This window comes from Rhipicephalus sanguineus, chromosome 1 (genome assembly GCF_013339695.2).
Source record: "Rhipicephalus sanguineus isolate Rsan-2018 chromosome 1, BIME_Rsan_1.4, whole genome shotgun sequence".
NCBI classification, from domain to species: domain Eukaryota; kingdom Metazoa; phylum Arthropoda; class Arachnida; order Ixodida; family Ixodidae; genus Rhipicephalus; species Rhipicephalus sanguineus.
The window spans coordinates 50,109,106-50,135,862 of NC_051176.1; the positions used below are offsets into that span (position 1 = coordinate 50,109,106).

Below are 26,757 nucleotides of genomic sequence, written 5' to 3' on the forward strand. Positions count from 1 at the left end.
CGCTGCTGCTAAGCTGGCCCTCCGAACGCACTTATCCCTTGTCAGCAGGGGCCACACACCGGGCAGACAAACGCGGTATAGACTGACTGTCAGCCGGTTTAGAATAACAGAGAGCTGAGCTAGTTCGTAAGTATTCATTCTAAAAAGACAGGGCGTGCAAACACGGACACAAGAAAGAAGTCAGGACACCACAAGGTTAGTCGGCGTTTGTGGTGTCAGCCGGTGTTACGTACAAGCTGCAAGGAAACAGAGTAACCACAGAACCTTTTGCGTAGGTATTCAATCCTTTTTATTTTTGCTTTCATCATCGAAAAAGGAAAAACATGAACAAACAAACAAACGTGGGCAGCAAGGAGAAAAAATGCACCGCAACAAGATATTCTGTACTGCAGCACTACAAGTGTCGAAGGAGAGAGTCTCGTATAAGCTCTTTTTATGTCGTACAACAAGTGCGCCCCGTCCGTGACAGGGCTTAACAAAACACCGCCGCACAGCGTCAACTCTGCGGGCGTAATACAGAGCACCAAAGCTCCAGCTACAAACGTATGGTACATACTATATGGGGTCCAGAGCACACGCTCACAAAATACTATAGAAAGAAGGAACGAAATAAAGAAATATCTTGCGTGAGCTTACAGAAAGACGAATTGTTTAACGTTTCTTGCAAGGTGCAGAATGGTACCCCCAATCATCCTGGTCAAGTGGAAGTCTCCCAATGACGGCTCCGTCAAATGCCCAATGCATATACGCAGTGTTCTGTATCGGAAAGCGTGCGTAGTCGTTTCAGTTTATTACCGCAACGATATGCATACACCTATGCAAAGCGCCGAAAACGTAGCGGCTTGCGAAGCCATGGAGACCCAAACGAGACATCATCATCAGCGGTGGTGGACGACCACTTGCGCAGGAAGCAGGGAAATGGCGACACGAGAAAAAAAATGCATGCGAGAGAAAAGGACAGGCAAACGAGCGGTTTTCGCCAATTTCAGATAAAGGACAAGGCGCTTCTTCAGCATCGCACATTACACGACGGAAGAAGAAAAAAAGTCTATCGAAATTCAGAGACAGACGTTTGCGTGCACTTTATAGTATAATCACCAGCAATTCACCAGAGAAGTATAGATTGATAGATCAGCCTCGTCAGTTGTATGGAGCACACCACTGCTGCGCATACTATACTATATATTTACATGAAATGTAAAAACAAGCGCGCCCTCTAGAGGAAGGACGCGTCATGCACGCCAGCGAATGCAGGGAGAACACCATCCCCGTAAGCGCGGGCAATTTGAGACTTTTTTTTCAAAAGTTTTCCTTCGTCTTTTGTAGAAAACGGTTATATGTCATTTGCTATAGTATGTATAACTGGACCTTTCCTCACGACAGAGCAGCTATGTTATTTTTTTTTCTCATTTCTTATTAATAGGAGTGAAAATTCAGCTATACTGTGTACGTAGCGTACATTGGAAAGAGAGTCGGCATAGGCGTGAAAGGATAAGGTTAAAAAGGAAGAAGGAGACGCTCATCGTACGCGAGCGCGTTGCCTGTTGTGCTGCCCGTATAGTATGTAATATAGCTTTATCAAAGATGCAACGTCTTCCTGCAATCGTGGTGAAAGTCATATACAAGTCTTGTTTTAAGTACTCTGCAAACTCGCATCCTTGTTTCTTGCATGTGTATAAGTACAGAGCCGCGGCACGAAGATTCGCGCGAGTACAGTTCACTCCACTCCCCTCTTCGCGCTTCTCTTTTACCTCACCTTACTGCAGAGTCACCCGTTAGTGCCAAAAACGCTTTAAAAATAACGGAAACAAGGGTTGTTAAAGGTACTTAAATATCAACAAAACATAAAAAAGAACAGCAATGACCAATTGTCAAATCCAGAACAAAACACCAGAACCCCGGCCATTCCCTGCACCCGGAGGTTACAAAGAAAAACGAATAAAAGAAAGAATCTCTCAGCGATTTTATTTATTTCCTGCAACGAAACCAAATACGTATACCACGGTAATGCACCAAAGGCGTGTGCCAGAAGATAAAAGAAAGAAAAGGCGAAAGCAGTCGCCAAACAGTTTTACTCAACCAGGAACTAGACAGTGTCATGAGAAATGTACATTGGTGCCTCCAACAGCTGTTCGCTTGGAACTCTGAATGTTTCGACCGTATTGGTCGCGAGTGAGAAAATGGTGAAGGCATACAACGGAAGCGCGCGGAAAGCTCCCTCAAAAAGTCAAAGGAAGAGGACAGTGTTTATTAGGTGGAAGGGTCAAAGGACAACTCGTGACTAGACTGACCCCCGCGGCTTGTCCGACACGGCTTTCGAAACATCCTGCCCCCCCCCCCCCCTCCCCGTCTATGTGAGGAGGAGACTCACACAGACGTCCTTGCAAACTCCACCCTGAGCGAAGCAGTAGCGAGTGCGCCTGCGAAATATTGCTCGGAATAAGAAATAAATATTGGACCGCCGACGGACAAGTTCCACCGTTTTCTTTTTTTGGCACGTGGATCGCGTGTGAAGCAGTCGTCGCAATAACAGCTGCCCCGAGATAGCAGTTCGTACAAAAAAAAAAAAAGAAAAAAAACTTGTTCGTGTGTTCACTGTCCTCGCGGCCTATACACGGTTTCGGCGAAGGCTAGCTGAATCGAGGGCTATGCTCGTATTAGGAGTCTTTTCTCGCATGATATTGCGCACATGCGCTTGAAAGGAGTCGCTTCAGCAGCTCTCCTGAGAATGCCCTCTCTCATATCATATACCGCGTCCTCAAACATGCGAAGCTATAATAGACTGCGCGTGAGGAAGTTAAAACGCCCGGCGCAGCACCGTGGCGCGCAGTAAAAGCATCAGCGGTACACTATCAGAGAAACCTGTATTTCCGAGAAGTGGGTGCAATTGTGAGCAAAGCTCAGCTACAGAAAGACTGTCACAGAGAGGGCATCATTCTGGACACCGTTGAATTCCGCCGTGTTGTCGAATTCGCCATCTCGGATTCTCCGATTGGCTTTTAAGACGCCGCCATTGCCGAATTCCGCAGTGTCCAGAACGGCACCCACCCCGGGTCTGCGTCGAAACAACAGCTCTTCAGATATCAGAAAGCCCACGCACACTTTTCAAGTGTCTAATGACGTCGGCGGCCTTTCCAGATGACGTCAGAGTCAGATCACGTGTGCTTCCATTCCTCATCTGCGAGGTGTTGGTCGAAGCGCAGCTCATACTTGGGCCGCTCAAGCTCGAGAATTTGTGCGTATCACGTTGGTATCACTCTGCCGTCCTCGGCGCATGCATGCAGACTCCCCAGTTTAACGATCTCGCTGGCAAGCGAAACGCTCAGAAAAAAAATAAAAAACAAACTTTTTCCTAGTCGAGCTGGTTCGTGACTGGAGAGGAACACGCAGAAGCGCGAAAGAAAGCCGCGGAGTTCTGTGTACTCGTCTCGTTTCTTTCTCGCTACTGTGCTTGCCTCTCAAAACGAAACACTCCTTTCTCAGGGACACCTTCCGTCCAACGTCGCAGACAGTGTTATACAGTAGTAGGGACTTCACAGGAGGTTATCACGATAGTGAACGAAATGTTTTTACGGCGCCCGCTTGAAATGAGGCGAAGGGGGAAAAAAGGCTTCGTAACTGCTGATTCATGGCATGCAGTTTGGCTACGATATAATTCGGCAGCTACTGTGACAGCCTAATCGACTTTCTTTTTTGCTTTCTTTTTTGTTTGAAACGCTATGCATGACGAAGTTCAGTATAAACCGGCAACGCTGTTTCAAATGTTTTTTTTTTTTATTTTTAATAAATACGTTGGTGGATTGCTGAGTACTGAACTACACTGGATTAGCCTTGTGGTGATTATGGATAATTGCCACAAGGATAATCCAGAAGTTCAATACTCAGCAAGCCAGCAACGTACGTATTTAAAAACCTATTGTGCCTCCTAGCATAAACAAATAAAACAATCCAGCCAACATTGACTCGCAATGAAAGAAGACACTAAGATAAAGTTGACCAAACGCTTCCGTACGGAATAAAAGCTGAACTAGCGAGCCAATGGGGCAATACAAAACGTGAAACTAACCAGGAATCAAACGTAGGAAAGTCAGCCTATACAACGGAACGGAGGGCAAACTCAAGCTTGTTAGCACTTACGAGAATCACAGCTTCTGCAAGAAAAGTAAACATCACATCACTTTTTTAAATTGAAAACTTGCGTTCGTTAGTCTTGCGGACAGAACTAGGTTTATTTTTGCAAAACGAAGGCCAGGCTTCCATTTTTAAAAATTTAACGCTGAAACCGGAGTGCAGATACACCAGTGATACGTCACGAGTTTCAATTCCCCTAGTCGAGCCACTGTGGCGCAGCAAAACATTTGAGAACCTTCCACGTTCACTCCCTCGCTCCATTTGAACGTAGCGCATTTGTTATGTTACCAGCAAACAGATAGTGAACTAAGCTCGAGAAAGCGCAGTCAAAACGCATGACGTCACGTCTGGCTGTTGCGAAAACTTCACGGTGGTGTTGGCCACCTGTCTCGTTTTCTGACTCCCTTTACGGCGTGGCATACGCCTCCTCTCAGGGCAACAGTTTCTTTTTTTGACGAAAGCGTAATTTAATTTAATGTGCAAGCTATACTTTAATCTTTAGTACCAAAAAACACCGCCGGACGCGCGTCACAAAAAAAAAAGACAAAGCAAAATGAAAACTCCAGTTTCTATGAAACTCGAGCTAACACTCTGTCCCTCGGTGGCTGGACCAGACTAAATCATCTTTCACATTCTTGGCACGGGCCAGGGTTTAAAAATCAATAAATAACAGAAAGGAAAAATAAGGCGTTAACGCGAATTCAGGCACGCGAATTGACGGTTTTAATACACGTCCTTTCATGACCGCGAATTAAAAAAAAGAAGTAAACTGAACCTACGCTTCCATTTGAAGCAACAACACCGCTTTCTAAGGATCACAGTTTGGAAAATTCGCGTTAATGCAGGCAATCAGTAAGATCAAACAATACACATAACCTGTATGAACCGAGCGAGGCCTCCGTGTAAGTTTGCCTTATAGTCGAATCCTGCGTTGCCGCGCAACCATGGCCTCCGCGACAAAAAAAAAAAGTAAATAAATAAATACGCAAGAGAAAACACTTCTGCTGCGCACTGAGAGATATATGCAGGTAGCTTGAATCAGAGGGTAGAGGTCAGTTGCAATGCATCATTTGCAAGGAAACGGGGTTTAGTGTTGTGAACGTCGAGAGAAAAAGTATGTTGGAAGGCCAAAGACAATCCTCGTGCAGAGCGCTATTGCATATACGTATGTGCCTTCATGCGTGTAAACTCATGGGACAGTTTTTTAAAAGAATGTTTCAGATATTCGTTGTTGATACAAAAAAAAAAAAACAGTAAGAAAAGGGGAGAAAGGAAAACGTCGCTTTTCGTTATGAACTCGGAATTATTGACAGCGACTTCTTACCCTAATCCATTCACTCTGGAAATCACAAAAGCCAGCGCCGTGGTGTAAAAGTAGAGCTTGTAGGATTTTATCCCTCACCCCCACCCACCCATCATCCCTGGAACAATGTCAAATCACACTTCAGTCGAAAGAATGGCAAAATTCGAGCCTTTCGACCCACACTCTCAAGGCAGTGATCACTTCGTTTTCAGGCTGCGAACAGCCCGAGAACACGCACACGAAAAGAACGTGGCAATAAAAAGCGTCCCCCAAGCGCTTTAACAGTATGCATATGAAGACGCTCGACGCTGCATGCGACGAAAAATAAGTAAACGACATATCCGTCAACGTCGTACTTGTGATTATAAAAGCAAACACTTTAATTGATTAGAATGCTAGCACGAGTAAGTGCGAGGGCGGTGCAATCTCAAGTTCATCCATCCCCGTGTAGATTTTTTTTTTTTTTCGCCTCCTGTCAACATGACTTGGGGCGATGCACTCGTCAGCGCGTTTCAGTGTTGTTCGGTTAACTGTAGCTGTGTCACGTGTCACGCGTCTTCCATTCATCCGTTAGTTACAGACAAGTATACACGGATCGTATCCTATATATACGCTCGGACAGCATTATAGAGGGTGTTTTTTTTTTTTAGACAATACAGATTTTTTACAAAAATCCTACGACAGTAAGGCACCTGTCGTTTTCGCACACGAACTCTACGTCGAGACGGAAATACTTTGCCGCAGTTAAAATGACACTGTTGCGACTAATTAACGAAAACTCTTTAATTAACGTTTTATTTGGTGACTTGATGGCAGGTGTTTGTATTACAAGGTTGTAGTGCGTGCCAATTTATGGCATACCCATTTTTTTAGAAATCACGAAAGTTGCACGTAGCTCGAGATATTCATCGAATTTCAAGGGCGAAATCGAAACTGATCGCGCAAGGCGCGCACGAAGTGCGACCGTTCTGCTACGTCAGACCGGAACTACCAGTCACAAGGGAGCGACGAATCTGAATGGCACCGCGGCAGTATGTTTTCGTGATTAGCTGCAAAAGTCATCTCACTTGTGCCCGCGCATCGCCTTACTTCTGCTAGTAGTGCTTGGTGCTTATCCGTTTCTTTCGAACTGTGCACAGGAAAATTGCAGTATCAATCTTTTCTTCGTCTGGGAAGCATAAAACTCGGGGGCAGCCACTGCGGCGCTTCTTCTTGCAGGCACGCGAAATGATTTTTCGTGCCTCTCTATATTTTAAGAACTAAACAAATAAGCACCACCCATCGCACGCAAAGATTACGCCGTCTACTTGTGTATTTCAGAATGCTTGCCGATTTTTCTGAACAGATTCTGCTTCGGCGCGCCTTCATTCAAATTTCGTCACTTCTTTGTCACGTGTCGTTCCGGTGTTCCGCCGCACTTTGTGCACGCCGGGCGCAATCAGTTTCGATTTCGCCCTAGAAATTCGATGATGAACATCTCGAACTACGTGCAACTTTTGTGATTTCTAAAAAATGGGCATGCCATAAATCATCATGCACTACAACTTCCTGCTATAAACCACTGCACTCAAGTCAATAATTTAAAAAAGCTAATTAACGAGTTTTTGTTAATTAGTCGCGTCAACGTCATTTTAGCTGCGGGAAAGTATTTCCGCCTCGACATCGACTTCATGTGTGAAAACGACAGGAGCCTGACCGTCATAAAATTTTTATAAAGAATCTGTATTGTGTAAATAAAACATCCTGTATAGCGGCACAGTTTTGTGCTCTCACTCTGGGCTTCGGTTTCTTGTTTAAGTACGAGTATCCGAGAGTTACACACGTGCATATATAGATACGGAGATGCTGTAGAGGCAACGGCACCAGCATAAGACATCATCACTTCAGCTAGAAACCACGCACACGCACAAAATCATTGCGCGCCCGAACCGCAGGATCGCTAGCGACGTTGTCAAGTACTTGTCGCGGCACTTCAGTACAGTAGTGATTCAGCAGGAGCCAAACAACACGCGCGACTCTTTCTAGAAATATACGTCAGTCAGTGCGGGCTTGACTTCTTTTCGACATAGCAGTGCGGCAGTGTGTCGGGTTTCGACGTCGCTTTTTTTTTTTTTTTTGGGGGGGGGGGGGGTGTTCTTGTTGGATTTGTAGTTGACAATCGCCCGCGGGCAAAGCCATCCAACACGCAGATGTGGCGTTTTGGAACGAATGCACAGGCCTCGTTCGCACTCGGGACCTGTCTTTAAGGACACCCTCCCGACAATATGCTCGGGAAGTTGTTGACTCAAGCTCGCTGCCTTCGTTATAACTGCGAGAAAAGGAGAAAAAAAAACAACAACAGAAGGACCTTGTATGCTACCGACAGCTCAATGCTCTGCAGACTCTTAGGAGCGCTGCTAGCGTTTGAAAACACAGCGTTACCTCAAGCACCGCGCCTCAAGGGGGCAACGGGGAGCTGACATCAGGAAACAGAAGCTTGCTTCTACAGACCATCATTCACAGAGTGTAATATGTGAGCTGGTGAAAGCATCGCGAGCGCCCTAACTGCCGCTAACGAATGCCACATCATTTCTTTCGACCAAAGAATGGTCGTCATGCCGGAGAACAGCGCGCACTTATCGCTTGTACCACACACATGAGCCCCTCTGCATACTGTTACCCTGCAAATCAACAGCATACCGTAAGTCTACAGCTTCGCGCACGAGAAACCACAGTGTGTCTGAGAACAACCACTAAAGTCGTGCTTGCAGTGTTGCTTTGCTCGACGTCCGAGAATCAACGGCATGACACCGCACAAGTGTCCGGAACTTGCTGTCTATACATGCACGCTAGAGCGACAGTTGTATTAGGCACTGAAGCGCGAATGAGTTCATAAGGAGCCGAAGAGTCTATTCCCTTAACAAGTGGCGCATAAAGTTGACGCAGACATTACGTCATCTATCTCCCGGCGCCTGTACGCTATCGGGCTTATACGGAGGTGCCGTCACAACCTTCTTTTTCTTTCCAACTTTACACGAACATTTCATCTGACACGGTTTCACACACGAACGTGCGCGATGACCTCGCGACGTTACAGCCGCGTTGCAGTGAGTTTTCAGATGGCAACGAAGCTCCTCTCAATCGTATACGGGAACGAGATGTTTTCAATTATCAGTTAATACGAAAAGCGAAGTTGCGCCCGCGTAAGTCCCTGACACTCTATGGGTAAGCACGAGCGGTGGACGGTGCCACGCTTGAAGTGCCCACGAATTAAAGCTGAACCTGCTGACGTCGAGACAGGACCCATACAGAGGGTCTCCACTTTGGTGGAGAAATGCCAACTCGCCAACGCTGGACAGTTGTCTCGCTTACACGGGCGCTGAAGAACGAATATTTAGTACCGCGCAGAGTATCCGAGAAATTAAGCCATTTCGTTACGCGTAGGATTTAAAAACAACATCGTGGTAAGGTCAGCACTGTCCATCTCTGGGTTCGCTAAAGGCGAAAACAATTTTTTTTTTTGGCTTGGGCTGAGCACCAAGAGAAGAGGGTGGGAGGGACAGACAAGGGAAGATGCGTGGGTGGCGATGCCTCTAGAGAGGCAGGCGACGAGGCAACTAGACAGCGGTCCATCGGGCGGCGAGAAGGAGCTAGCTGGACTGCTGCTTGTCCTCCTCCTTGCAAGGCTGGCCTAGTTCGCGCACGGGAAGGTGCTTCTGCAGGGGGTCCCTGAGGCGGCGCAGCTCTTCCTCGATCTCGTAGAGCTCGTCGCGAAGGGCGTTGTAGCGAGACACATCCATGCCCTGGCGACGGGCGAACTTGTAGAAGGATATCAGGAACTGGCGGTCCCGCACTTCCGGAAGCACGTAGTCCTGCGCAGCAGAGCGGCAGCACAATAATCCGTCGGTCTACAGACACGGCCCATAGAAACCTGAGGTCGACCATCGGCACTGGGGAGATACGCACCTGGCGGGTGACGACGAAGTAGGCGTACATGGCCATGGTGGTGCCGTAGGTGATGAAGTAGGTGACGGGCTCCATGATGTCCCACGAGTACTCCCACCAGGTGAGCCTGGCCAGTATGCCGAACTGGACGCCCATCAGGCCCAGTCCGAGCCACGACAGCAGCGTGGTGCGCCGCTGAGAGAGCGACATGAGCTCGCTCTTCTTGCGCTCCAGCGGGCCCAGCTGCTCCTTGACGCTGTGCAGGCGGTCCAGCAGCTTGCGCTCCTGCTCCAGCTGGTGCTCGCTCACCGTCAGGCTCTCGTACAGCCGCGCAACCAGCATCTTCAGGTCGGACAGCGTCTGCGTCTCCTCGCTCGTCAGGCGGTCTGCGACATATAACACCCGCAGTTGTACAATTGTACCATTTTTTTTTCTTTGAGCTTGGCTAACGCTAGCGCACCACACCCCGAATATATATATTAAGCAGTTTTACGGGAACTTGGATAGCCTGTAGCGCAAGTAGTGAAGTGGGAATGGTAAACGATGTTTCTATTGCTCCTGTGGCGAAGGTGAATCCTCACAATGACGTGGTGAACTCTGAGCCGCGACAACGTGAGTGACATGCGATGCAAAGTGAGGAGTTCTATGCGGTACAAACACTGGTTCGAAGGGTTTTCTTTATGCGGCGACAGGGCGCAGCCTGTTTGGTAGTTCTCCGAGTAAGTTTACCTCTGCCCCCCGTCCCTTTTACCAGGGAATTGAGTGTATGGAAATGTTATCTGGGTAGCGCAGCAAAACATGGACACAAGAAAAAACGACGTGGACGAGACAAGCGCTACTCTCGCACATTTCGTTTCTTCTTGTGTCCATGTTTTGTTGCGCTACCCAGATGATTGACCAACAAGACCATTTCGCCAGCCTCGTCGATTGGGTTCGTGTCCACAAGCTTCGACGGGATTGGAATGGCGCAGGTTGCTTTCCCAGACAGTTCACCCCCGAAAGAAGCCGAGAGTGGGGCCGAGGAACGTCTGTACCTCTGGCGTAGCCGAGGGGGGAGGGTCGCTGGAGGTTTTAACCCCCTCTCCCCGACATTTTTCGATTTTGCATGTGTATATATACACCAACACATACAAACACACACACACACGAACATACATGAAGTGTGGCTGAACCCCCTCCCCGAAAAAAATTCTCGCTACGCCCCTCGCGTGTACCCGTTTTGCTAATCCGGTGGGTAGCCGACGGCAACGTGGATTTTAGCCCGCGGCCTCCCGAAACCGAAACGGTCGCTCAACCACGAAGCCACGGCTAAGGCCACGTCATCCTCAAGTCGTCAGTCACCATCGTCGAAACGAATGGGACGAAAGGACTGGCAGACCAAGCGCTGCTTCGAGTTTAGTAAAATCTTGAGTGCCATCTCCAGAAACCGCATCTCCAGAACACCTTGGAAATTTTCAGCGCTGGTTAATTTGAATATGCATATAAAGAGATAGAGAGAGAGAGCGAAAGAAAGGGAACGGATCGAGGAGCTCGTCTCACTGTTACGTACAACCTATAATGAAGAAAGAGCTTTTTCCGCCGGTAGGGACCGAACCTACAACCTTAGGATAACACGTCCGATGTTCTATATGTGCATTGAGCTACGACGGCGGTTGTTTCTCCGTTCACTCTGTTGAGTATTGCTGTGCGTGTTATCAAAACTGAAGACTTCTTCTTCGCTGACCCCGTCCAGTCGTGCTGCACTGTGTTATCATGAATTCATACTTTGCCTTGAAGTCATAATTGCTCTTTCCCTCTCCCCAAAGTCCCCCTCCCCCGCCCCTTTACTTATCCCACGCTCCCGTGGATAAGTCAGGGAGGGGGAAGGGGACAGCGATCGACCTTGTCCCACCCCGCCATAATTGACGAGGGATCATATGAAAAAAGAAACTGCTGACCTCATGTCCCTAAAAGCGCACGTCGAAATGTTATGAATACAGCACACTCTAGAATAAAGCGTGCGTGGCCGTGGTGTGGCCAAAGTGGCGTTATCCGTGGGCAGTGCTTTTTGCAAACAGCCAGAAAGTTAAGGTGGCATTGCCGCTTGGTTTTACATAACGAGTCGGCGGGGAGCTGCCTGCATCGGTGTTGATAGAGTTGTTAGGTTACGCAGGCCATGCGACAGGCTATTTATGATATGGCATGATTCACAACTTGCACATATTGTAACACCGGGGTACTTGAGGCATCGGGATAGTGCGATATACAGTTCCAAGGACCGAGGACGTTAGAAACTGGAGTGGAAAATTAAAAGCATTGCCCAGAGAAAAAAAACATTGAAAAAAATGCAAAAATAACAAAATATGCGTTGAAAAGTAGGTAGACATGAAACTCTTTGGTGTAAGAGGCGGCACGAAGGCAAGTTACCTTAGATGATGGTCTTGAGGACGAAAAAATCATTACATGCATTACAGTGAGGCGAGATGGCACACAAACTTTGAAGTTATGGTTCGTGCGTGGTGGCACATAGGAGGACAAAAAGAAAATCCAGCCAGCTCCACTTCGCGAACACGTCGAAACAGCCAAGCTTATGCCCGTCCTTCATCAGGCTATATCGTATATACTTCTATGTTTTTCAACTCTTCCGTTCGTTGGCGCTTAGCTTCGGCCTCCCTTGCGCGAACATCGCGGTTGGCTCAGTGACGACATGCCCGTTCTCGCGTCAGCTCTCGCTGACGCTCACGTCGGGCGGCTTCTTCCCCCCCCCATCGGGAGAATGAGAAGTGTTCCCAATCTTGAAAGCGCAAACTCCTGAACACTGACACGCTATTTTACACTCCACTGCGCCTCACCGTCACCCCATCTTGGCGCGTTTCTCGAAGGTTCACCCCTCGACATCTGCCCTCGCCTCTCGCAGCACACGCAGCCCTCCCCTTCCTACTGAGCCTCACTCTCGCCCCACTGCGAGGTCACGTGATCACCGCTACCACGACCCCGGACATGAAAGCCTCAACTAAGAACAGCTTCGCTGTTAAAAAGGACAAAAAACAACTTTTAGAAATTAATTGAAGTGATGCATATTAACGCGAGAGAATTATGACGTGATCGGACGTCAGGTAAGAAGAGGAGAGTTCAAGGCCGGAAAAAGCGATGTTTATGCAGCCCTGTAGTTGGGAGCACGGCTCGTCTGCGTCACGTCAGGTAAGGGGAGTGCGGCCTTCATGGACGATACATGCTAGCATGACGAGAACATTTTGATAAAATAAAACGAGCACCGCGATTTGTGTATATACGAAGTGAGCGTGCAGGGGAGCCTGCAAGAAGGTCACATGCACGAGAAGACGACGAAAACAAATTGATCAGAGAAGTCTTCAGCTATGAAAGATATACAAAAACCGGAAAAATAATGATGCACATTGACGGTAACGCTAAGCGCTTTCGGGCTTTACAACATTCCAGTCAAGAGTTCTGGACCACAGCGCGTGACTTTACGTTCGAGAGTAACCTGACTTGACAAACATAGAAAGGAAACAAGTGGTCGCACCAATAAAGACAGAAAACAGCAGAGTCTGTTAGCCACGCAGTCTCCATAATTTATGTGGCGCGTCTGCGTGATGACCTTTACTTCTTTCGTCTTCCGTCCGGCGCAATAAATATAACCTCAACTGATATAGGATCAATGAGTGCGCGAAGCAACGGCCTCTGCCGTGCGTGTAGTAAGGGGTCATAATATATAGCCTTGCGGGCCCCGTTCGGTTGTAAATATATAACAACAAAGGCATTACCGTCATCAGCAACAACTGTACTACACTACTTCAGTATACAGGGTTTGTCCGAAAAGTAATGTCAGTGATTATATTGTAAAGGGTCTACACATCACAAAAGGCTAGGACCATGTGATATTGGTGGAGGGGGAAGTGGGTTACGCACATGCGGTCGCACTGTCGTATGCTACCATCTGGAGAGTAAGGAGACACTTTTCCGTGAAACTCGTGTTCATTTCCCGTGCAAGTCACAATGCAGCGCTCGTTGGAACAAATTATTGCCATCAAGTTTTGTGTAAAACTCTACAAGTCCAAAGTGGAAACCGTTTCCTATGATAAAGACCTTTGTTGATAATCGTTAGTCATAACGTGAAGTGTGCCGGTGTCGTAAGGCATTTTTAGAAGGTTGTAATGAGGTCAGCGATGAAGCCGCTCTGAACGGCCGTCAACAACCATCACCAACGACAACGAGCCAGTCCACACCGCCTTCGCCTTGACCCGCTTCCTTGTCGATTCAAAGGTGCAAAGGGCACCCCAGCTGCCCTACAGTCCTAACATGGCTTCTCCAGACTTCCTTTTGTTTCCGCGCTTGAAAGCTCCCATGAAAGGACATTATTTCGGAACGCTTGACAAAGTCAAAGAGGCTTGCACCGAGGCCATTCCGGCAGAGGCCTACTATGACGCCTTCGATGCCTGGAAACCTCACTGGAAGCGATTTATGGTCTCAGGAGGAGCGTATTCTGAAGACTTTAAATGCGTTGTACTGATCTGATCAATACATCTTTTTTAATTGACTCATTGACATTACTTTTCGGACGATACCCTGTAGGCAAATGTGACACACGGCGTGCGTCCAGACGGCTCCTCTGTAGTGCTAGACTTGTGCAGCGTTTAGATACGCCTTGGAAATGAAAAAAAAAAGAACAGCGAACATTGGTTGAATATGTATATAAAAAAGGAAAGGTTGTACGCTATAAGGCATCCGTAACCCACTCGGCACGATGGTGAATCCAATATGAGTGCGTCTTAGTATTTATACATCGCCTGTATGAAGACGTATACCCCAGAGCACGCCTGTCTCGCACCCAGACTGCCGGCGAGCCGAGCGGATACTCTCGCACCCAGACGCCGGGCTGACCGGGGCTGCCGAGGCGCGCGCGGGCTGCACCAAGTAAACAGGGCGAGCTGCAGTTCTGAGGCTTTAAAGTGCGAAAAAGTACCCGTTCACGCCGCTTCAGCGTATAAGAGCTCGTCTGGGCACTACTGCGTCGTCTTTGGATTTCAAAACAAGCAGCGCAACAAGAGGATATTAGCGCTGTCTGCGACGATTACGACGCGCCACGGAAATAGTGCCGGTGCGGTGTTTTCAGCTTCGCCGCGAGTGGATAACTGTGATTCAAGCAAAAAAACTAGGAGCCGAGTGAAAATGCGCGAGTAAGTACACTAACAGCGTGTATTCTGCAGTGTGATGCCCACCTATTTCATTTTGCGAACCTAATTTGCGTGACACGCAGCTGGGTTGAAGGCAGGCGCGAGCTTTGTGTGGGGGTGCACTTCATACCGTTGAGCGTTTCCTTTGACGAAAATCTAGTGCAAGGTAGGGCTTTCAAGCACAAGCAATCAGCATGTTTTGCCACTTTCAACGTAGTATTAAGCTTTAGTGCTTTTGATGGCATCCACGCCTTCGAGATTTCGTCTTCAAAAGGTAATAAACGGCACGGTGCTCCTCAACAGCTGGCCAGAATTTCGTGCTTTTATTTAAGTGTTTGACGTCCCGAAATTTATTTGGACACGAAGCATCCGGCAGCACATAATACATATATTGGCACGTGAGTAAACAGTACCCGCGCCAGTGTCCTTTACGTGGCAGGCGTAGCTATCCGGCTTAACTAAGAGTAGCACAGTTTCGCTTGTAAAGCTCCATCGTTACAAGAATGAAATCACGCAGGTAGCTTCCAAAAGGGATCGCTGAACGATACTGCAGGTTATACTCTCTGATAGCACGCTTTTGTGAGCAAGACGCATTACTGCATGAGCGCTCGTGAAACAAAAATTACGTTCCGCGAAATTACCCGTAAAGCGTACTCTAATTATTACGCGATGCATACTGAAATGATGAGCTTTCACAAAACTTTGTGCACAACTTGTAATATGGGGCAACAAAACATCGTTTCGCTCTTTCGCGAGCTGCACTGCAATTGCGATTCACGCGTACAAGAGCGAGAACGTTTTTATTTTTACAAATGTAACAGCGTACGTGTCTGACGAGGTTGCTTCCGCAGCCCACTCAGCACGTACTGTATACATTGTGGACTTGCACGAGCAAGATGTTCTTGATGTTCCAATAAAATCAACGAAAATGTCCAGGCTAGATAAGACGCGAAACATGCTCTCCGACAGGCTGAGTTTCGGGAGTTTCACGTTTGCTCTGTGTAGCGTCTGCTGGCGTGGCAGCCCGCGCATGTTGTTTCGTCGCGTGTGCGATAGATGGCGCGACGCGAGATGCAAAGAACAAGAGACAGTGGAGCACTTGGTACTGCAATGCCAAAAACTCTCACCCCGCCCGCCGGAGGCCACTACTCTCCCTCAGGCACTGGCCCTGACGGACAGGAATGCAAAAGCCGTTGCCACCACAAAGACAAGGCTCCAACAGTGGTGGAAGTTGTGCCAGAAGTGAACTCTTTCGTGCCTTCGTTCTTTTTTTTCTTTCTTTTTCTTTCCTTTTTTTCTTCATACCCAGGCTAGAACACACCATATGTGTCCACCCGCTACAAAGGGCAAAGCCACAAATCATCATCATCATCATCATCATATGGCGATGCGCATGGAATTCGCTGTGTTCTGGTCTATACAGGCAACACACTTCGGCGGTTGTGCAGGGGCAACACGTTTGAATGCCAATGAGTATACGAGAACTCGAAAAGTAGCGCCGGCAATGTCAACACTGGCAGGGAATGATGCCGTTTTACAACAATGAATCGGCTCGAAAACACAGCGAGCGCCGTGTATGGCAGGATGTTGCTATTCATGTGCCCACCTATAGATGGCGGTTCAACGAGGTAGACCTGGTTGTTGAGGGTTAGGATGAAGTTCTCTCGCAGGAGAGACTCGATGCTGGACGTCGATGCAATGCGCACGCCATCTGCAAAGAACAGAATAAAGAAAACACTTGGTTTTCTTTTTCATTGCACACGTCATCAAAATTATCCCCTGCGATCGATCAGTGTGACTGCCGATTTCAGTACAATGAAGGCCCTCCCCAGATGAGCAGCTACTCTACATCTTAAAGGTATACATAAGGCAAAAGAGGCTTTCAGGAACAACGTCAACATAGTTTCTGAGGTAAAACTGCAATCTTTTAAATTGCAACAAGCCGAGACGTGCAAATTATGGCAAAATGCCCTTTGCCCTATTCGCGTACAAAGGGTGTCGCTCGTCGTTGCAGCCCATGAACGCATATTTTTTTGTGTGATCACAGAAGTCAGATAACTATTTGCGATGCCGCAGTCGCAAAGCTTGATGATTCGAATAAAAAGCCGGCAGCAGTCTACCGGTAACGTTTAGGCTTCCGACTCCTCAATGACTTTTATTTCTCTCATTTTTCCGCCACACGTCCAACTTAACCCATGCATTTTCACAACACTAAGAACAGTTCAGGACATTTTTTTCTACGGAGAAAGCGGCCCATACATACTAGGTTCCCAATGCATATCTAGTAGTGAGTAATGTTCCGATTTGTTCACAAGGCAATGCCGCATATTATTGGCGCTAAATATCGGACTACAATGCACTTCAATAACTGATTGTTCTAATTATTCTAGCAACGTTCAAATACCTTGCTGCGGGCATGCTTGTCATTATACAGCAAAATACGTAGAAACAATTACATCGATTCCATCTTTGCACACCTGCGTGCGAACGCCCGCGTCCAGGTAGCCGCAGAGATGTTTGATAAATGAGTGCCTAATGTCAATGACCGCTCATGGACTTCAGGCGTATCCAGGGGTGGGGCTTCGAGGGATTCAATCCCCCCTACCCGGCAATTTTGCACGTGTATTTATACATGCACACATACAAACACACGCCCGAACATACGTAAAAATTCGGTAAAAATCGGTAAAAATCGAGCATACTAATTTTAAATCGGTGTTCCGCATTTATATGTTTCTTTTATTTTTTGTCATCTACACATTGATCGGTCTCAGTAGCAGCTGTCTCTCGAAGCTTTCCCCGTGTTTGCTCGTGAAGACGTCCGCTGCAATACTGAAGACCCTCTCCACGGAGCACGGACCCACTATAGAGGGAAGTGCGGCGTTGTACCGTACGAGCACTCTGCGCAAGACTTCGATGCATGCCTCCGAATCGTCAATTACAGGAGAAAAATAATTGCATTACAAGCAACGTTTCTCCTTAATGGAACTAATTGAAACGTTACAAAATCGCAGTAAGACGTAATCTATTACAAGTAATCCACTACATGTAACGCGCGACGTGCAAGTCTGAATTCAACAGACGTTTACCCACGCATCTAAATTCTCGCGGCCTACAAAAGATGCGCTCAGTTTCAATAGCTCTCAACGAGATGGCGCAGCCGCCTAAAGCTCCGTCTGAATTGGTGCGGCGCATCAATTCATCAATTCAGGGGGACAAGCATTCGCCAGCTTTTGCCAGCTCAGTGACCCACCTTCAGAGAGAGACAAGTTTTTTTTTTTTATTATTTCTAGGTCTCCGTGTGCGGAGGTACGTCGCTGATATCGCGTCTATCCTGGTCAACTATGATCGCGCCACTGAGAAATCAACAAGAATGCTGCAGTAGTTAAACGTAAACGTCAGCTAACTTGCTTGCAGGCGATAGGACAGCTTGCGTGAGCGGGAGAGAAAGATAGAAAGTAGTTGAGAATCGCTTATGCTCCGCTCGGATTTCACACACTTCAGGCATTGCATTTTTCTACGAGCGTCTCTATGAGCCGCGAGCGACGCGCAGACGAGGTTGGATGAAAACGACAAGGAAGCCACGTGACGCATCCTGACTCTCCGCTAGTGATGTACAATTCCCGGAAATTTCGAAGCGGTTAAAAAAAAAAAAATGTCGCGCTTCCAAAAATATTGGAAAAGGTAGAAAAATATCCTAACCCTTCGTGTGGACGTAAAAACAGGAGTAACCCGCCACGGTGGTCTAGTGGTTATGGTGTTCGACTGCTGACCGGCAGGTCGCGGGATCGAATCCCGGCCGCGGCGGCCGCATTTTCGATGGAGGCGATAAATGCTTGAGGCCCGTGTGCTTAGGTTTAGGTGCACGTTAAAGAACCCCAGGTCGCCGAAATTTCCGGAGCCCTCCACTACGGCGTCTCTCATAACCAAATCGTTGTTTTGGGACGTTAAACCCCAGCAATTACTAAGAACAGGAGTATAAAGGGGTGCATGCAAAGATTTGTTTACAAACATTTCGGCAAGATATTGATGTTTGACAACAAGTAGCATCTTCGTTTTATTCCCTCAGAGACCCTCGGCGGCTCAAATGTTTCTCGTATGCCAACCACAAAAGGTTCACTCTCATTTAGTATGGGAAAATATGCCCACTTCTGCAACATTTATATACCTTTCTGCATTTCGGATGAACTTAAACGCGTTGCGGGCTCCAAACGGCAAAAGCCATAGGTCAAAAGCGCGGTCGCGTTTCAACGTATAGACCAATGCGAAAGTAGCAGTCACAAATGGGCTATATCGTATGCAATACGCTTGCAACTAGTAAACAAGAACAATATATTCATTCGAAACTGTTTTGAGGTGTTATGTGAGAGAAGTGTCAATATTAATTGATGAAATAAAGACCAAACTTTCTTTTCTGAACTTTTTTTTTCAAATACAGAATGTCTCGAATTGCGATTCTGGCTCGAATACACGCGCCGATTCCATGGACGATAAGTTCTCAAAACTGTCTATGCGAAGCCCTTTCTTTATTTAAAGTTTAATGTATACCCACTATAGTCCCCTTTATGAAAACCACTTAATGGTAGATACACGGAAATGCTGCAAAGATCCGAGACGTACTGACGGGCCACTCAGGCTCAAGCCAGAATGATTATTTGGTATTTCTGCTGCTGCATATTTTCTAGGGGTGTGCGAATAGTGAATTTTATAACCGAATCAAATACGAATCGAACAGTGATGACACCGAATCGAATACGGTTCGAATAGTAAGGCAACCATTTTCAAAGCAGCCCTAGACTTGTAAGGTAACAATTTTCAAAACAGCACAAGAATTCTACAACGTTTTAATAAAAACAAGTATTCCAAAGCTTTAACAAAGGAACATTACGATTACTTGTAACCGACAAAAAATACCATAGTTATTTAAACTGAGGCAAGCTCGTATACAGAAACAACTAGAGCCCTCGAAATATTTGGTAACTGCAGGCTAAAATATAGCAATGACTGCAGTATTCAAGGTGGCACTTTGACAACAGCTTTTAAATAAAACTCATAAAATAATACTCACTCCACTCATCCTCATTGATACTCACTCACTTTCATACTCACTTATACTCACGCTCATAGGTACTCCCAGTCACGTTTATTCTCATTTCCACTCACACTCGCCGATGCTCACACTCATACTCAGGGCTACTCACGCTCATGAGTACTCAAATTGATACTCACGTCCACTCACACTCATAGGTCATCACTCACGTTATACTCACGGCAACTCACGCTAATAGGTACTCACTCACGTTCATTCTCACGTCCACTCACACTCGTCGATACTCAGGCTTATGAGTACTCACATTCATATGACTACTCACAGTCATTAGTAATCACTCACGTCATACTCACGGCAACTGACACTCACCGGTACTCACTCACGTTCATTGCCACGTCCACTGACATTCGTCAGTACTCACTCACACTCAACTCACACATTTGTACTCACTCACGTTCGTACTCACGCCTACTCTCACAACTAAGTACTCAATCACGTTCATACTCACTTCTACTCACACTCATGAGTACTCACTCACGTTAATACTCACCTCTGCTCACAGCCCTCGTCACTCACTCACACTCACAACGTTCAAATGAGTGTGAGTGAGTGTACTCATGAGTGAGTATGCCGAGCTATGGCACAAATCTCACAAAATGTATACTGTGGCTGCCCGTCTGTATTTCTTTCGCTTCTAGCAATATTGCTTTCGGTGATACCTTCGAAATCGAGAGCAAAATTCGATTGTTTGAAACATGCGTCCTTCGCTATGTTTCCCGTTTATTTGCGGCATGGAGGAAAAGCTAAAAAATATAATAAGATTTCTTGTTTTCAGCTTCTTCTCTTTCTTATGTCCCAGAAAGGCGGTCTTTTATTCGCTTCATATTTCGCTTTATAACACCACGCCATGCCCAGCGTGCACACTCTTGAAGTGCTCGGTTAGGAAAGAGATCAGCGGCTTTCATAACGCAGCAGCCAGTAACTCGCTTTTGCTGAGAAGCGTGCCCTCCGGAGCCTCTTTTTCGTTCTGCCGCGCGACTTCACATAAGCTTTGGGCAAAGAGAGTACATGCTTATGAGCTACGACACCTTTCTGACGGGTCCACGCATGCGCATACCTGTGGAGGTGACAGTGACGTGGTCGACGCCGCGGTCCTCGACGCAGATGCTGCGCATGAAGTCGCCCACTGTGCTGCCCAGCGGCCGCAGCGTGAAGCGGCACCGGTCCCGTCGAGAGGGCAGCGGCACCGTGATCTCGGGAAGGCCGTCCTTGTACACCACCGTTACCTCTGCGCACACGCCGGTGGTCTCACAACAAGGCTCCAATGATCAACAGTCAGCCGATCGTGCGCACAAAACAGCGCAGAAGACGCACCCTGTTACGAGTAAAGGGCCCCTGACACCAAAATTGAAACCTCGAGATGTTTGTGTTGTTTGACTTTCCTCTATACGGGGGCACATCTCACCGATTATTAGTGACGAACGTTGCCTTTAAGATATCTTAATTTGGTTTTCAAGTAAGCGTGAGTGTTCATTTGAGTTGGCTGCACCTCGCGACATCCTGGTATGACGTAGATAGAGGCAGTTTTCGTGAGGGGACACCCATACCGAGGCACCCACATACTTTCAATCTCCACCGCGCGCGGGGCCCCGATTTGAAAACCGCGCTTTCAACGTCACCACAGCTTGAATGCACGTGGTCTTTGACGCTCCCCCGCATGGGGCGCTAGCTTCTTGTGGTTTTTAGGCGGGCGTCTTGAGGTGACGCTAAAAAGGTCACAATGAAATCAGCTAGAATTAGTTGTACGATACGCTAGATCATTTACGATTTAACTTAGGGATTACCAGACACAAAGCTACAAATTACAGTAAAAAAGTCACCAGCAAAAATTTTGCTGTCAGGGGTCCTTTAAGCACCGTACATGCTCAAGGAAGATGGTTGCACGAGTCGTTTAATTCGATCGAAACGACAGGAGGATACATACAGGGTCTGTCCGTAAAGTAATGATACTTGGTCTAGGAAACAGAATTTATTGATCCGATCAGTACATATTATTTAAATTCTTCGAAATAGTTTCCTTGGGCTTCGATACAGCGAGAACAACGGGATTGCCACGCTGCTAAGGCTCCCTGAATGTCAGCTGCCGTGACATCTCTCGGAGACAGCAGTACGTTGGATGGCGGGAACACCGTCGACACCGTCACCTTTCTGGCTTTTCTTGAGCTCTGGAAACAAGAAGTCTGCCGCGCTCACATCAGGGCTGTATCAGGACTGCATTAGCCCTGATGTGAGCCCGGCAGACTTTTTCCTATATGCTCCCAAAGCTCAAGAAAAGCCTGAAAGGTCACGGTTTCGACGGCGCTCCTGTCACCCAAAGTACAGCTGTCACCGTCTCTGAGAGAGATCACGGCTAGAGCACTGCACGGGCCATGATTCTCGGCCCGGGCCCGGCCCGGGTCCGGCACTTGTTCAAGTTTACCCGCCGTAACCCGGCCCGGAGACTCGAAGCGAGACCCGAGCCCGGCCCGAACCCGAGAAAAAGTTTCGCCTAACCGGCCCGGCCCGACCTCAGATCGGGCCCGACAGGGGCCCGAGCCAATAATCTAGGTGGTGTCGCCCGAATATGGAATCGACAGCAAGGAGTTTTAAGTGGCAAATATCTATGCTTTGTTGGCGCGTGTTTCTCTAACAATTATACTTTAATCTACGGTAATTTATTCTAAAAAGGGGCTCGCGGTAGAAACAGTTGAGGGGACATACTGGGTACAATGAATGTTCGGCAGTGGTATACTATATATATCTACTTTTTTTTGTGCAAGTACAGTGGGGGTCATCAAGAGCGTTTTGTAGCAGATATTGTAGCAAGGAAAGCGATTTGCAGCATGCGTTCAGTTTTGATAGGGAGCGCAATAAAAACAGAGGAGACGGAGAAAAGAACGCTCTCTTCACTTTGTTTTCATTGCGCTCTCTATTGAAATTTAAAGCATGCTCTAACGAAAAAGGCAATTGTGCACCCTTCTGGACATGTAGCACCTGTCTTCAGCATTAGCACCTTGCCACAGCAATAAAAGTAGAGGAAGAAAGACAAATTTATTACCTTGTTGTAAATGCACTAACCAAGATAAAATTACAATGAACCGCGTGCACCTCGTATATTTTTAGAAATATTCATAAGCAGCCGAAAGGAAGAAAAAAAACTATTTGTCAAAGCATTCCTTTCATATATCACACCACTGCTAGCATACACAGTCTATAACTTTCTTGTGGCACATTTTATAGTTTATTTTTTCACACGTTATTTTGCAAAAAATCAAATTATCAAGAAATTCCGGCTTTAAGCACGCCATGCGCTGTTGCATCCCATATCCTGCCGCGCTAAAGTATCTCGCACTCCTTGTGCTAACCGCAGGGGCGCACATCTGCCTTGCGAATTGTGAAGGCGTCGGCAGTCGTTGTTCTCAACTTCCACCACTGGAGGAAATTTAGAATGTCTTTGTGGACCTCTGCAGAATGAACAGAACTGTCCAGCTCGATCCCTTGATTTCTCTCGTTCCCGAACGTCGTGCCGCTCTTCAATGTCATTATAAAACTGTTCTTTGAGGGCTTCTCCTTGCAGTTTTCAGAAGTGTATGTTATATACGGTTTGCACCGTGCTCTTTTCTTTTTTTCATATTATAATGGTGTATACCTTCCCAGCGATGTTGTACTGGCAGAAGGTTGTCATTGGACTACGCGGAGAGGACTGGCAGGAGGTGGACGAAGTCTTTTCGATCTATTTTCGGGATTCGTTCCAGCTTGGTAATAGAGGCGCGAATAAGCTTCTCGACGCTTACTCGGTGGATGCATATGGTTCGAGGTAAGGGGACATCACGCGGCACGGAATTCGCAATTGTCATATTTCAAGCCAAATATAGGCCTGCGAATATAAGCTGATAAAACTCCCATCTGGGCTAATTTTTGCTTCAGTGCGCTTGTCACTCATAAAACTTCTCCAAATAGCTTGCCCCACATAAAAAAGCGCTTTTTCGAGATAAAATGTGAAACATATATGTATGCACAACGTATGTGGAACAAACTTAAACGGGCACTACAGAGAAAAAGTATTTTTCTATTATCAGTAAATTGCTCGTTTACAATTTCAAAATCACATCGCTCGGCGCGACATGACTCACGGTAAGCGAGAAATCGCACAAAAAGAAAATGCGGGTGGCAACGCCACCTTGATATTGGCGTAGCAGACGCCATGACGTCATATATTCTGACGGCGTATGCTGGGACCTACGTATTTCAAGTTTTAAGGCGCGAATAAGACACGAACGAAGAATAGGAACACACACACGGAGCGCCACTTCCAACATAGATTTATTTCGAAAGAGCACAGAACATATATATCCACCACGCGCGCCGTCAACGTGCCTCAATGCGCAGTCGCATTCAAGTAGCGTAACTCTTTTGGTGATAATGAAATGGAGGCAACGCTGACGCATAGGTCACCTGATTCGATTATTTTCTTGGCTTCAATAATTAGTCGCACTGATTTATCTGGACTTCGGCCGACTACCGCGCAAGCGCTAAAGTTCGGAACGCAATGACAATCCCGGCAGTGTATCGCGAGGTGGCCCTCTCTGCCATTTCTGACGTTATTATTATGCTGTCTTAGCCTGTCATTCAGGCACTGTTCGGTCTGGCCAACGTAAGTTCTACCACACGACAAGGGGATCTCGTAGACCACGCCCTTCTGACAGCTTACATACTTGTTCTTGTGGTTGATATTGCAGGCCGGAGCTTTCCTGAGGAAAGGGTTAGTCATCTTGCAGAGCCTGGAGAGTTTTAACGGGGCAGAGAAGACCACCTTTACATCAACATGATCGGCAATCTTTTTCAAATTGTGGGATACGCGGTGTACATAGGGAATCACAGCAAGTTTGACATTGCTCTGGGGCGGCTCCTCACTTTCGTGGCGGTTCCGCGACTTCCTCAACATCTTCTCCGCCACAGACACCAGAATGTGCTGTGGGTAGCCTGCCTCCTCAAGACGGTCAACCTGCTTGAGGAAACTGTCAGCTGCTCTGTGTGGGCAGGATTTCTTGAAAGCATTCAGCAGGCACATGTTGGCGATGCTACGTTTAACAAGCTTAGAATGGGACGAGCTAAAAGGCAGCAGTGGTTTGTTTGCACGAGGCTCATATTGCCAACATGCATGGTCAGTTGCTAAAAACAGTCTTAGGTCTAAAAATCTTATAGTCGAATCTACCGAAAGTTCGTGTGTCACTATTAAGGGAGATAAAACATGTCTAAAAGTTGTCAAGGTGTTAGTGACGACTTGGTCGGTGTCCGTCAACTGCTGTGATTCCCTATGTACACCGCGTATCCCACAATTTGAAAAAGATTGCCGATCATGTTGATGTAAAGGTGGTCTTCTCTGCCCCGTTAAAACTCTCCAGGCTCTGCAAGATGACTAACCCTTTCCTCAGGAAAGCTCCGGCCTGCAATATCAACCACAAGAACAAGTATGTAAGCTGTCAGAAGGGCGTGGTCTACGAGATCCCCTTGTCGTGTGGTAGAACTTACGTTGGCCAGACCGAACAGTGCCTGAATGACAGGCTAAGACAGCATAATAATAACGTCAGAAATGGCAGAGAGGGCCACCTCGCGATACACTGCCGGGATTGTCATTGCGTTCCGAACTTTAGCGCTTGCGCGGTAGTCGGCCGAAGTCCAGATAAATCAGTGCGACTAATTATTGAAGCCAAGAAAATAATCGAATCAGGTGACCTATGCGTCAGCGTTGCCTCCATTTCATTATCACCAAAAAAGAGTTACGCTACTTGAATGCGACTGCGCATTGAGGCACGTTGACGGCGCGCGTGGTGGATATATATGTTCTGTGCTCTTTCGAAATAAATCTATGTTGGAAGTGGCGCTCCGTGTGTGTGTTCCTATTCTTCGTTCGTGTCTTATTCGCGCCTTAAAACTTCAAATATGTGTAACCAACAAGCCCAGTCTGCCATTCTCACATCATACGTATTTCCTAATCGGTAGAAATGAAGTACAGTGACCTCTGAGGAGGCCATACCTAACATGAAAAGCTTCAGGAAATTTCGTTGAGCCAATGTCACCAAAATACGACAAATAAAGCTTGAAATCCGTGACGTCACGCGCGGAGATTTGAGCGCGAAATTTAAAAATGGAACTTTGACCTTGATTTTCTCCTGTATTAATAAACTTATGATGGCGAAATGAATGACATTCGAGTCCTCAGAGTACACTTTATCAAGCTAAATCAATTCATTGTTCCGCTTTAGTGTCCCTTTAGGAACTGAGCAAAGTCCAAGCCCGCCACCTCAAACCCGGGCCCGGCCCTAAGCCCCCGGAGCTTCGGGCCCGAGCCCGGCCCGGGCCCGCCGTGAAAACTACTTGATCTGCCCGGCCCGGGTTTTCCGTTGGGCCCGAGCCCGTGCAGTGCTCTAGTCACGGCAGCTGGCTTTCAGGGAGCCCTTGCAGCATGGTAATCCCGTTGTGCTCGCTGTATTGAAGCCCAAGGAAACTATTTCGAAGAAATTAAATAATATGTACCAATCGGATCAATAATCTTTTTTACCAGACCCAGTTTCATTACCTTACGGCCAGCAGGTGTGTCGCTATAGGCGTCAGACTCTGGAGTTTCGCAAGACGCGTGGCGCCACCTGTCGGAGCAGTACTGGGTAGTACAAAGACCTACTCCCTCCGCACAGTTTGCTGTGGGGCCAGGTCCAACTAACGAGTGCAAAAGAACGATTGAGCTTAATATTGCGAGTGTTTGCACATTTAACACGCAGAAATAGAGCTGTGAATTTGTCTCCACTAGTCGGCCGCGCCACCGAACCGCCACGAAGTGCTTGCTGGATCACTCGCCAGAACGACGGCGAAAACAACAGCAGACGAGACCGCTCCGCACGCTACGAAGAAACGACGCAATCGACGCTACTCTTGCGTCGTGAATTGCCACGGACGTAAAGAACTGAATAACAACGTTAAGTTTTACCGATTTCCACAGTTGTCGTACGAAGCAGAGAGGCGAGAGCGCCGGATACGGGCCGTTGCGAGCATGTTGAGTAAGCGAAGTACCCCCTTTCTCCACATCCGGTCGCATGAGCAAGTGTGATAATGTGGCTCTGCTGTTGTTTTGCGTAGCC

The 26,757-nt window shown here is 47.3% G+C and overlaps 1 protein-coding gene across 1 annotated transcript in view; it reads right to left on the minus strand.

Annotated features, from left to right (window-relative positions):
* Window positions 1-271: 271 nt before the first annotated feature.
* Window positions 272-26,757, minus strand: part of LOC119391211 (calcium uniporter protein, mitochondrial) — a 327,993-nt gene continuing 301,507 nt past the window's right edge. The window contains exons 4-7 of the mRNA XM_037658888.2: window positions 20,700-20,870; window positions 16,139-16,243; window positions 9,380-9,744; window positions 272-9,285 (exon numbers count right to left, since the gene is read on the minus strand). Coding sequence (XP_037514816.1) covers window positions 9,064-9,285; window positions 9,380-9,744; window positions 16,139-16,243; window positions 20,700-20,870 — 863 coding nt within the window. The 3' untranslated portion in view covers window positions 272-9,063. The remainder of the gene's footprint in view (window positions 9,286-9,379; window positions 9,745-16,138; window positions 16,244-20,699; window positions 20,871-26,757) is intronic.